The sequence below is a fragment of the Callithrix jacchus genome, chromosome 14 (assembly GCF_049354715.1).
Source record: "Callithrix jacchus isolate 240 chromosome 14, calJac240_pri, whole genome shotgun sequence".
Taxonomy (NCBI): domain Eukaryota; kingdom Metazoa; phylum Chordata; class Mammalia; order Primates; family Cebidae; genus Callithrix; species Callithrix jacchus.
The window spans coordinates 87,677,904-87,690,883 of record NC_133515.1 but is presented as its reverse complement, the minus strand read 5'-3'; the positions used below and the strand labels follow the sequence as shown (position 1 = coordinate 87,690,883).

At 45.9% G+C, this 12,980-nt stretch overlaps 1 protein-coding gene and 1 pseudogene across 6 annotated transcripts in view; one reads left to right on the top strand and one right to left on the bottom strand.

Annotated features, from left to right (window-relative positions):
- Window positions 1-12,980, bottom strand: part of GTF3C2 (general transcription factor IIIC subunit 2) — a 33,686-nt gene that overhangs the window by 7,108 nt on the left and 13,598 nt on the right. For all 6 annotated transcript variants that reach the window (XM_035273536.3, XM_078349645.1, XM_035273532.3 and 3 more), the window contains 11 exons: window positions 12,184-12,453; window positions 11,700-12,021; window positions 10,822-11,107; window positions 6,095-6,189; window positions 5,657-5,734; window positions 5,413-5,511; window positions 4,389-4,616; window positions 4,108-4,219; window positions 3,788-3,896; window positions 1,953-1,978; window positions 1,636-1,765 (listed from right to left, as the gene is read on the bottom strand). In XM_035273536.3, the coding sequence (XP_035129427.1) occupies window positions 1,636-1,765; window positions 1,953-1,978; window positions 3,788-3,896; window positions 4,108-4,219; window positions 4,389-4,616; window positions 5,413-5,511; window positions 5,657-5,734; window positions 6,095-6,189; window positions 10,822-11,107; window positions 11,700-12,021; window positions 12,184-12,430 (1,732 nt within the window). In that variant the 5' untranslated portion in view covers window positions 12,431-12,453. The remainder of the gene's footprint in view (window positions 1-1,635; window positions 1,766-1,952; window positions 1,979-3,787; window positions 3,897-4,107; window positions 4,220-4,388; window positions 4,617-5,412; window positions 5,512-5,656; window positions 5,735-6,094; window positions 6,190-10,821; window positions 11,108-11,699; window positions 12,022-12,183; window positions 12,454-12,980) is intronic.
- LOC118147472 (large ribosomal subunit protein uL30-like 1 pseudogene) lies at window positions 7,530-8,348 on the top strand (annotated as a pseudogene).

Genomic DNA, 12,980 nt, shown 5'->3' with positions numbered 1-12,980 from the left:
GCATGATAAAAAGGTCTGTATCAGTGCTTTATTTCCTTATCTTCCTAGCAGAAAGTCTAGCTATATCTAAAAAGGACACTATCATTTAAAAATAACAGTCTAGGCTAGGCACAGTAGCTCACACCTGTAACCCCAGCACTTAGGAGGCTGAGGTGAGTGGATCACTTTTAGCTCAGGCGTTCAAGACCAGCCTGGGCAACATGGTGAAACCCCATCTCTACAAAAAATAAGCCAGGCATGGTGGTTTGTGCCTGTAGTCCCAACTACTCCAGAGGCTGAGGATGGAGGATTGTTTGAACACAGAAGTCCAGGCTGCACTAAGCCAAGCTCTTGCCAATGACTCCAGCCTGGATGAGAGTAAGACCCTATCTTAAAACAAAACAAAACCTATTAACTCCAACTACTTAATGTTATTTATAATATATAGTCTTTTTTTCTTTTTAATTCTTCTAAAAGTATCTTTGAGGAACTAGTGTCTGTTATAGTGAAGGAACATTCATCAGGGGCATAGCCAGTATTTCAGTTTGACTTTAGTGTCTTTTTCTTCTATAAAATTAAGATATAATTAAAGACAATTTTAGTAAACGTTACACAGGCCGGGTGCAGTAGCTCACGCCTGTAATCCCAGAACTTTGGAGCCGAGGTGGGTGGATCACAAGGTCAGGAGATCTAGACCATCCTGGTCAACATGGTGAAACCCCGTCTCTACTAAAAATACAAAAAATTAGCTGGGCATGGTGGCGCGTGCCTGTAATCTCAGCTACTCAGGAGGCTGAGGCAGGAGAATTGCCTGAACCCAGGAGGCGGAGGTTGCAGTGAGCCCAAATTGCGCCACTGCACTCCAGCCTGGGTAACAAGAGTGAGACTCCGTCTCAAAAAAAAAAAAAAAAAACTCTTTTCTCTGATCTTTTTATCTTTATACATAAATAAAGAACTGCATGAAATGATGTTCATCTTCGCTCTTAAAAAAAAAATTTCTAAGCTGGAAACAATATAGTGAAAAAAAATTTTATTATTTTTAATGAGGTCTCAACTAGATTGTCCAGCTGGTTTTGAACCCCCAGCCTCAAGCAATTCCCTCCCACCTTAGCCACCCAAAGTACTGGGATTACAGGCATCAGCCACCATACCTGGCCAACATCTATTCTTTTTTTTTTGAGACAGGATCTCACTCTGTTGCCCAGGCTGGAGTGCAGTGGTGTAATCTTGGTTCACTACAACCTCTGTTTCCTGGGTCCTCATGCCCCAGCCTCCCAAGTAACTGAGACTACAGGTGTGCGTACCACGCTGAGCTAATTTTTGTATTTTTTGGTAGAGACAGGGTTTCACCAAGTTGGCTAGGCTGGTTTCAAACTCCTGACCTCAAGTGATCTGCCAACCTCAAGTGATCTGCCCACCTCAGCTTCCCAAAGTACTACAGGTGTGAGCCACCGCACCTGGCCCAGCATCTATCTACTCTTAATTTTTTTCTGAGTAGAAACAGTTTAGTGACTTATTTTCTTCTATTTTTTTTTACATTGCTTGAGTATTTCTAACTATATGCCCAGTACTGAACTACAAAAAAATCCCAAAAAAAAGCATATACAAAAAATTTAAAGAGCAATAGTTCCTTATGTTTTGTTTTTGTTTTTTTACCATTATAGTATCCAGCAGCCAGGTGTTGGTGGGGCCTGGTAGGCATCCAGGCCAGGCTAAGGCACTGACCACACTCAGAGGGGTCTGTAGCTTGCATAGACCCCACCTGCAGGGTTGCCACACATTGTACCTGCAGGGAAAGAAGAGATGGGACTGGGGTTAGGGATACCTACAGTTTGGAATGAAAGCTCATATCAATGTTTAATCCAGCAGGGTGAGTGTATTTTTCAGAAGTATAAGGAGACTCACTGAGTAATCAGCAAGGTGAGACTCTAAGAAAATAGAACCTCAGCTAAGGTAGCAGGTTCCTCACTCACCTTATATATGGCAGGCTTCACAGCATCTGTGAAGAAAAAGGAACAGTAACTTTTTCCTATGGATCCCAAGGACTCAGCATGTCTTACTCTATCACCCAGGCTGGAGTGCAGTGGCACAATCATGGATCACTGCAGCCTCCAATTCCTAGGCTCAGGCAATCCTCCTGCGTCAGCCTCCCAAAGTGCTGGGATCGTAAGTGTGAGCCACCATGCCTAGCCAGGCTTTGCTCCCTGCCGGACCCACAGACCTCCTCTGTGGACACAGGCATTGCTTTTAAATCAGCAACCAAGCCTTTGAATAATGACCTTCCATTATGCTCTGTTGAGAAAGTCCTTATCCTTCCATCACCAAATTTATGAACCTACCTCTATCTGCTCCCATCTTCTTTCCTTCTGTTACACCTGGTAGTATCCCTCTTCCTATCAGAATAGCAATCCCTTCACTCTACTCTCTTTCTATCCTCTAGTACCTTTTCCAGAACACTGCTCATTCTGTTATCCTCCTTTCTCCTGTGTCATTCACTTGCTTCCTCCCTGATCTAGGTCACTCCCATACTGCCACGTGAATATGCCCTGCTGTCTCCTATCCAAATAAATGGACAAAATCTTCCTTTACTGACCACATTCAGTCAATCCCCTTCACAGCCAAATTTTTATTTTCTTTTTTTTTTGAGACAGGGTCTTGCTAGGCCGCCCAGGCTGGAGTGCAGTGACACAATGCACAATGCCATGCACCACCATGCTCGGCTACTTTTTTCTGAGATGGAGTTTTTGCTCTTGTTGCCCAGGCTGAAGTGCAATGGCATGATCTTGGCTCACAACCTCTGCCTCCCAGGATCAAGCGATTCTCCTGCCTCAGCCTCCCGAGTAGCTGGGTTACAGGAGCCCGAAATGACACCCAACTAATTTTGTATTTTTAGTAGAGACGGAGTTTCCTCCATGTTGTTCAAGCTGGTCTCGAACTCCCAACCTCAGGTAATCTGCCCACCTCTGCCTCCCAAAGTGCTGGGATTACAGGCATGAGCCACCACATCAGGCCTCACGCTTGGCTACTTTTAAAATTTTTTTGTAGAGATGACATCTCATTATACTGCCCCAGCTGGTCTTGAACTCCTAGGCTTAAGCAATCTTTCTACCTAGGCCTTGCAAAGTGCTGGAATTATAGGCATGAGCCACCATGCCCAGCCCCACAGCCAAACTTCTTGAAAAAACTGTCTATATTTATTGCCTTCGCTTTCTGACCTCCTATTAACTCCTCAACCCACTCCTCCGCCACATCCCATATTTGGGGGTGTGGTCCCCACCAAATATGGGACTTCCCAGGGCTCCAACTTGGGTGCCCTCTTCTTTAAATACTCAGTACTAATGAAAAACAAATAAATTCAACATATAGATGCTGCCTTTTCCTGACTCCTTCCTCCTCTTGCTCATCTTCAGCTTTCAATTCTATCCCTCTCTTCAGAACAAGAGACTGTGTTTGTGTGGTGGTGAGGCAGGAGGGACTAAGGACAGGATTGGGGGAACAAGAGTATGGCAGGGGAGATTGGCCCTATCCATCAGTCTGAGCCCTCAGCAGCTAGTTAGCTGTGGCAGCAAGAGGGGGAAAGTCCTGAGAGCACATAAGAGGGAAGATGGGAGAGATAAAAGGAAATGTAAGACTACAAAAGACAGACGGCTCGAGAACAAATGTGAGTCATAATGCAGGGTCTGTGTGTGGCTGAGTAAGGCTTTGTGCTAGAGTGACTGGCCCAGAGATGTTTCCAGGGAGATGTACAGGCCCTGCTATGCTTTGGCCACCACTACAGCAGCCCTGTTCTCCTTGCTGTGCTACTCACCTGGGGGTTGCTGAGCCAACAGAGCCTCTGGATGGGGTAGACTGAATAGCAGTACTTTCCCGTCTGAGCAGGCCAGAGCCAAGAGACCCAACCGGGGCAGAAGAGGAGCCTAGAGGGTGAAAGATGTGCTGAGGCTTGCTGCCTTCAGGTAACGCACATAAAACCTCTGAGGTTCTAGGCCCTGAAAATACTGTACGGAGTTGCTGGAAAAACTCCATCCACCACTCTCCAACCTTCCTTCCTTCAACTCTAAGAATTCCCAGGGCCTCTTTGTCCTGGCTTTGAGTCCTAGGGCCATCCCACAGTCAACTGGGAAGTACCTTCCGAGGGGTGCCTGGAAGTTCCCATGCTCCACTAGGGCAGAACTTGAGGTCCCAGATGCAGCCGTTGTCACAAGCAATCCCATAGACAAAATGGGCCCTGTTGCCAGGACTGGAGAGAGAGAGCATGTGGGGATGGTGGATAGGAAGAAGAGGCCTAGGGCTGCCAGAGGTAAGCTCCCCTTGTCTCAGCCCAATCCAAGCCCTTCCCCCTATCCTGTCCAGACCCCATCCTGCTCTCCTCAACCACCCTCCCATGGCAGTGTCCAACCCCACCTCACCAGCTTTCTTGCTGCAAGGTCCCAAGGCCCCACAGCTGGAGCAGCCCAGGACCCGAATGAAGCTGGCTCAGTGGGTGTGTCTCATTCATGTCAGGGCTGGAGAAAAGAGCCACATATTGCGAGGCTCCTGCCCCCTCTGGCACTGGGCACCAATCCAGAGCCCAGAGCGGTCCCCCCGTGAAGAAGGACACATCCCAGCGCTCTGGATGTGCTGTGATCGAACTAAATCTAGAGAAAAATCAAACACGGGATGAAGAAAGGAGTTAATAAAAGGTAATGAGGGCTGAATGGGAGCTCCACCCAGAGCCAGTATGAACTGGCTCAAGCAAGAACCGTCTACAAGTGAGAACAGTCCTTGGCTACCACTTGTATCTTCTTCCTTTCCTTCCCAAAGTCTGTCTTATATTATTTGAGACAGGGTCTCACTGTCACCCAGGATGGAGTGTAGTGACATGGTCAACAGTTCACTGTAGCCTTGACCTCCCAGGCTCAAGCAGTCATCCCACCTTTGGAGTAGCTGGGACTACGGGCACATGCCACCATACCCCACTAATTTTTTAATTTTTTGTAGAGATGGAGGTCTTGCTATGTTGCCTAGGCTGGTCTCAAACTCCTGGGCTCAAGTAATCCTCCCTCTCTGGCTTCCCAAAGTGCTGGGATTACAGGTGTGGGCCACCACGACCAGCCTCCAAAGTCTGTCTAGCTCCAGCTCATCTTCAGAGCTGTTCATTCTGGAATACTATAGTATTTTCTCTAAGGCTAGTCTGTCCAGGTCTCTCTGAGTAGATGTAACCTTGTGAACTGCTTTGGCCCCTAAATCTCTTTAGCGTCCCTGAGCCTGCCAGCAGTGATGAACACTACAAGTTAGAGAGGGCTGACCAGCTCCAGCCAGGACTCCTATTCTTGGGACCAAATGAACCAGCATCAGGGAAAGGAGAGGACTTATCTGTCATCTCTTTTAACACTCATTTTTCCTGTTTCTGGCTCCTAGAATCAGAAAAAAGGGCAGGTGTGCGATCTTCACCTGTTTATTCGGTAGAGGGTGCCATCTTCAGGTAGTCCTTCACGTTGTACAGAAAACAATGGAGACTTTTCCTCCTGGGGCAGGTATGGAGCAGCCTCACTGGAAGAAAGCAAAGGGAACAATCTAAATTTGGAAGTGTTTCACCCATCCCAGGATTCCCATTATAGATCCAGAGTCCTCTGTCACCCCTTCATCTCCAGTGGTGTCACCCTTCCTAGGCTTCAGAGATGTTGCTTCAACTTACAGCTCAGATAACAAATGCCACTTCCAGGCTAAAGGAATCCATTCAGCAAACTCCCAGTATGAATGCTTCTGCTCTCGGCTGGAGAAACAGAAGAAGCATTAATGAAGGAGAGGGATTCTAGAGCAGCATAGTCCAATAAAACTTTCTGCGGGGATGGAAATGATCTATTATCTGTGCTGCCCACTATGCCAGCTGCTAGCTGCAATTAGCTCCTGGGCACCCAAAATGTGGCTACTGGAGCTGAGAAACGGAGCTTTTTATTTTACTTCACTTTAAGATTTTTAGAGCTCCTGCCTCTGGAGCAGTGCCTTTTGAATGTCATCACAGTATTCCACCCATGAGTGCTTCTCTCCCCCACAGCCCCACTTTGATACTATCCTTGCACTCTTCTACCATCCCTTTATTCCCAGCCCCAGGTTCCCAGTCCCTAAGTCTCACAAGTCCTTGGTGAGATGGAGGCACTTCCAAACAGGAGCCATGATGTGATTTGGTAAGCCATTGGGAGCCATTCCCCGGCAGTGTGGCTTCTGCTTCTGAGGATCAAATTGAAGAAAATATGAAAGAGAGAATTCTACAGGTTGAGAAAGTCCCAGAGACAGCTGTTTCCCAGCTTTTATCTTCTTTAGCAATACATCCCCCTCCAATCACGACCCTATCACATGTTAAAAGATTTGTGTTTCAACCTTATAATGACTTCTTCACCTTCTGCTCTACTCCCTCCATTGAAAATGCAAAATCTGTTACCTATTTTCGGTTCAGCTTCCTCAACATCTCCATGGCATTTGATTCAGAGGATTTCCTAATGCCTCTTGAAACTTCCTGCCCTATGGAATACTCACCCTTACTCCTCTCTCCTCTCTAATATTCCTTTACAGGTTCTTCCTTCTTGACAGGTCAAATTGATGATGGTATTCCCCAGAGTTCCTGTCTTCTTCTCACCCCTCTCCACACACACACACACACACACACACACACACACACTCTCTCTCTCTCTCTCTCTCTCTCTCTCTCTCTCTCTCTCTCTCTCCCTCCCTCTCTCTCTCTCTCTCTCTCTCTTTTCTTTTGAGACAGTGTCTTATTCTGTCGCCCAAGCTGGAGTACAGTGGCATGATATTGGTTCACTGCAGCTTCTGCCTCCTGGGCTCAAGCAATCCTCCCACCTCTGCCTCCCAAGTAGTTGGGACTACAGGCACACCTCACCACACCCAGCTAATTGTTTTCTATTTTTCGGAGAGACAAGGTTTCACCATGGCCCAGACTGGTCTTGAACTCCTCAGCTCAAGCAATCCTCCTGCCTCAGCCTCCTGAGCAGCTGGAACTACAGATGCATACCACCGAATCCAGCTTCACTACCATCTCTATGCCTGATTATCAAGTTTACAGCTCCATAATGTAAACCTGACTTAGTCTCAGTATCTCTACTTCTAGACAGTGTTTGTGGCAAGCCATATTAGAGCATGAAGCAAATGGGAAAAAAAACAGTAATCAGTTAAAAAAAAAAATCAATAAAGTTCTTGTCCTTACTTCAACCTCCACCTTCTCAGTTCAAGCGATTCTCCTCCTCAACCTCCTGAGTAGCTGGGACTACAGGTGCCTGCCACCATGCCTGGCAAATTTTGTATTTTTAGTAGAGATGGGGTTTCACCATATTGGCCAGGCTGGTCTCAACCTCTGGACCTTATGATCCCTACCTAAGCCTCCCAAAGTGCTGGGATTTCAAGCATGAGCCACCGCACCTGGCCTGATGTTGATATTTTAAACGTTGCATCAAAATAGCATTTATCTCAATTACTGAGGGTTTCTGATCTCCCTTAAATGCTGCACATGAGGCAAGTAAGGCACTGGTTTCATATATGCAACTGATGATCAGCCATCTCCAGCAGAATGGCCCGTGGCCCATGGGCACCTCAAACTCAACATGTCAGAAAGTGACATGTTGAGTAGCTGCTACACTGGAAAGATGGCGGAGCAAGGGCAAAGAAAAATCCCTTTGGTTCCAGAAAATCTCCTGAAAAAGAGGAAGGCTTATCAAGCCCTCAAAGCCACTCAGGCAAAGCATGCACCTTTGGCAAAGAAGGAGCAGAGGAAAGGAAAAGGACACAGGTTTAAGCGACTGCAATAATTCCTACATGATTCCTGGCGGCAGACACGTGACAAGGTGACTAGAAGTGAAGCTTCACACCTTGGAATTGCCAGATAAACATTCCTTGGCCTTTGTCATACCCATCGAAAGGACTGATGGCGTTGAGTTTACTGCTGCAGAGAACCATTGCAAGACTTCGCCTAAAGAAAATTTTTAGTGGTGTCTTTGTAAAAGTCAGCCCCCCGAACCTAAAAATGCTGCGTAGAGTGGAACCTTTTGTGACCTAGGGATTTCCAAACCTGTTGTCTGTCCGGGAACTCATTTTGAAATGTAGACAAGCCAAAGTCAAGAATAAGACAGACCATCCCTCTGACAGACAACACTGTGATTAAGCAGCACCTGGGGCAGTTTGGTGTCATTTGCTTGGAAGACCTCATTCATGAAACTGCCTTCCCAGGGAAGCATTTCCAGATCTCACGGTTCTTCCGCTCTTTCTACTTCTCAGTGGCCCATCATGCCACCAAAAATACAGTGGGCTTCCTCAAGGAGATGGACACACCTGGCTATCAAAGTGAACGCATCAATCAACTCATCTGCCAGCTGAACTAGACCCAGGTAAGGCAGGGCTGAAAACTGCTCCTGGACTGACTTCGGATGGGCCAAACCTTGCCACTCTAAAAGTTCTTTTTGCATCTACTAGTTTTTAATAGTAACCTTGAGATTGGGAGGAAAGAGGAGGCTGATACAAGTAGATGGAGATCACTGGGAGCAATGAATGCCTGATTAGGACATGGGTTTATGCAGTTATAGGCTTAAAAATGTTGAGTAACTAAAAACTGTATTGCTGTGGTCATTGAGATGGAAATGAGAAAACAATATTAACTGATTTCAAAAAGGACTTGAAGATATGAATCATCTATTTTGCTGAAGAAATCTTAACTCTTTTTGAAATTACTTTTCATTCCAGTTATTATTCCAGGTGCCAAACTGCGATAAATTTTTATCAGTGAAATGGGGGGGAAATAAGTGAATTCAGCCAGGTCGGGCTCACGCCTGTAATCTCAGTACTTTGGGAGGCCGAGGCTGATGGATCACCTGAAGTCAAGAATTCAAGACCATCCTGGCCAACATGGCAGACCCTGTCTCTACCAAAAATACGAACGTTAGGTGGGCACAACGGCACACAACTGTAATCCCAGCTACTCAGGAGGCTGAGGCAGGAGAATCACTTGAACCTGGGAGGCGGAGGTTGCAGTGAGCCGAGATTGAGCCACTGCACTCCAGCCCAAGTGACAGAGTAAGACTCTGTTCCAAAACAAAAACAAAAACAAAAAAACAAAGTGAACTCATCTTCTCCCCTCCCTACCTCTGCCCTTCCCACATCCCTCACTCTGTTCCCAGGTTCAGTGCATGATGCCACCATCTAAGCTGGAAACTGTTATTCAACTTCCTCTCTCCCTTCAATTCCTAAGTTAATTCTCTTACATATTTCATTCTGTGAGAAAACATAGAAACAAAAGAATTACAGAAATAAAAAATAAAAAATTCTCTTCCATCTCTCTCTCCTTTTTTCTAAAGACAGAGTCTGGCTAGAGTGCAATGGCATGATCTCAGCTCACTTGCAATCTCTGCCTCCTGGGTTCAAGCAATTCTCCTGCCTCAGCCTCCCAAGTAGATGGGACTAGAGTTGCATTCTACCATGCCCAGCTAATTATTTTATTTCCAGTAGAGACAGGTTTCACTATGTTGGCCAAGCTGGTTAAACTCCTGGCCTCAAGTGATCCACCCACCTTGGCCTGCTAGCATTACAGATGTGAGCTACCACGCCTGGCCTCTTACATATGTCTTGAATCTGCCCCCTCCCTGCTCTTCTCTTCCTTCACTGCTTCATTCAGGACCTCACTATCTCTCACCTGGATAATTGAAACTGTCTTCTGTCAACTATAGTTTGACCTATTTTCCTAACTGATGTTGTTTTTCTACTTAAAAATGTTTGTTGTACAGTCTCTGTACAATAGAATTGTGTTTGTTTGTTTTGTTTTGTTTTATAAAGACGGGGTTTCACCATGATGGCCAGGCTGGCCTTGAACTACTGACCTCAGGTGATCCACCCACCTCAGCCTCCCAAACTGCTAGGATTACGAGCGCGAGCCACTGCGCCCAGCCTGTTTTTTTTTTTTTTTTTTTTTTTTTTTTTTTGAGATGGAGTCTCACTCTCTTGCCCAGGCCTGAGTGCAGTGGCGAGATCTTGGTTCACTGCCACCTCTGCCTCCTAGGTTCCAGCAATTCTTCTGTCTCAGTCTCCCAAGGAGCTGGGACTAAAGGTGTGCGCCATCACATCCGACTAGTTTTTGTAATTTTAGTAGGGATGGAGTTTCACCATATTGGTCAGGCTGGCCTCAAACTCCTGACCTCAGGTGATCCACCTGCCTCAGTCTCCCAAAGTGCTGGGATTACAGGCATGAGCCACTGTGCCCAGCCTGAACTGTGTATTTTTAAATGGTTAAAATGGTAAATTTTATGTTATATACATTTTATCACAAAAATATATATAATAAACAAAAATAAATTTGTTGGTTCCTACCAGTCTACGTCCTTTCATCTTCTCTAATTTAATCTCCCCTACAATTTTACTCCAGGCTCTATGCTCCAGTCATAATCAATCTTAGAAAACCATCCTTTGTGGCAAATTTCTACTTATCCTTCAAGACCCAATTCAACCGTCATTCCTCTGTGAAGCTTAAGCAGTTAATTACCCTTCCTCTACATGCCTAAATCGTTTTTGTTAATTCCTGGAGTGGTGCTGATTCCACTCAGAATTTGTGAGGCAGGACACTGTCTTATTAATGTTTGTTTCTGAACAAAGAATACTCAACGTATGAATGAATAATCTTGCTTACCACACCCCTTCTTCTGCACTCTCCCTAATATGCCAACTGTTTTTGAAATTGACCCTTTTTTCTTTAACTTGTTTAGTCTATTATAGTTACAAGGTGAAAGCTATCTTTCCTTTCTCAATACCTTGCTGGTCCCCTAAAAATCCTACTATGTCCCCATTTGCTTTCTTGTCCATTGAGGTTACCCCTGAAGTAGATCCTCGCGGGGTGCCTCGGGGAACTGCAGGCTCGAGTTCAGATGAGCTCTCACTTGGGGCCTCACTTTCTTCCACATCTTCAGCCTCAACCTGGAGAACAAAGTCTTCATCCCGTGGAGCACCATCCACCTCTTCTCCACCTGGACAGGATGCTGGCTGCCGGATCTTCTTCGGTTTGGTGGGGCTGCTCACTTTGGGGGCCTCAGGACAGGACACAGGAGCAGGCATGGCTGTTGAGAGCTCTTCAGCCAGTTCCTGAAGATACAGGAGTGCCCTGTGGGATAGGGCAGAGTCAGAGCCATTTTCACATATAACTGAGAACCCACTTTTCCAGACATGGTTTATTTTTAACTCAATGGATCCTCCCAATAACCCCGTGATTAACCAATCAACTCTATTAATTTTTCCTTCCTCCTTGGAGGATGAAAAAAACAGAAATCTAAATTATGTGACTTGGCCCAGATGACTCAAGTAACAAATGAATCTGAACCCAGGTCTTCTGACTCCAAGTTCAATGCACGTTTCATTCTACCACAGTCAAAGAACAGAGAAGGCAAGATAAAGAAGAGCACAGCACATATATATTGATAACATATACTCGGCATAAAACAGCAATAAAGAGCTAGGTAAAGTTAGTGAAAAATGGCATAAGACATAAAGTACAGAAAGAAACTCTTAAAGTTAGCAATACATACCATTAATGGTGTTATGGTAAGAGCCTAAAAGACTGTTCATGTCTCCAGAATCCAGACACCACCCCTCCTTACCTAATACCTCATCATAGTCTTCTCATCTCCCCAACATCTGCCCCACCCGGATCCCTTCACCAAATCTCCTTCCACCAAGCTATGCCCCACAATCCTTACACTTGGGCAGCTCTTCGGCGGGGTCGTTCCCCAGAAGGGGTCTCAAAGTCCTCAGGGGGTCTTTTTGGAGATGGAGACTCTGGCTGATTTAGGTCTTTCGACAACTTCAGAAGCAGCAGCTCTGCCTTGGACTTTCGACCTCGTTTCTTAGGCATGGGGGTGGACAGAGGGTTGGATTGATCTAAGAGACCAGGAACCAGAGGGGCTGATGGAGGATTAGGCTGTTGGGGCTTTTTGGGGCCTTTTCGTGTCCTACCACCTCTCTTCCGGCCAGGCTTTGAGGCCCTAGGCTTTGAGACCTTTGACATCTCTGAAGAAAGATCTGTAGAAAAGAATATGGGTCTGTGAGATGGGACCAGAGCTCAAACCTCTTTAGAATAGAGAACACTGTACCCAGGTTTGTAAGATCTATGAGCTCAACCTGCTCTCTTTCATATTAAGCTCAGCATGGGGAATAAAAAGATAAAGAGGACAAGATACATACCTTGCTGTTCCAGTCTAGAGAGGCTTTCCTGCTCTGGAGGGAGCCTCATCTGATCAGGAGAATCCTCAAATCCAGGCAAAGGGGTAGGTAATGACATCTCTATGGAAGCCTCTGCACTGGTCATTTCTGAAGAGGTCTTGACATCAAGCTGATTTAGTACCTCTTGTCCAGGAGAGTCTACCACAGTCATGTTCCCCACGGGGCCGGCCTCCCCCAGGGCAACATAGCCGACCCCGCAGGTATCCATCAGTACCCCCCAAAGTGGCTGCCCTGCATACAGAAATATACAAATGAGGAGACAGAAACTATTTGTACTAGCTCAGATTTTTGTTTCCGCATTGTTTTCTCCCCTCATTCCCACACCCATACCCAAGTTCCCTGATCAATCACTTATTCAACAATATTTACTAAACACCTTCTACATGTCAGGCACCACTCTAGGAACTGGTAATACGAGCCAGGTGCAGTGGCTCATGCCTGTAATCCCAGCAACTTTGGGAGGCTGAGGCAGGAAGACAACTTGAGCTTAGAAGTTTGAGGTTAGCCTAGGCAATATAGCAAGACCCCATCTCTAGCAAAAAAAATAAAAAAACAAAAAAAGAAACTGGGAATATGACAATAAGCAACACAGACAAGGTCCCTACCTTCATGGAACTTATATTTTGGTGAAGTAGACAATAAACAAGTAAACAAAGCTTGTTTTTTTTTTTTGAGACAGAGTTTCACTCTTGTTGTTCAGGCTGGAGTGTAATGGCGAGCTCTCGGCTTACTGCAACCTCCCCAGGTTCAAGCAATTC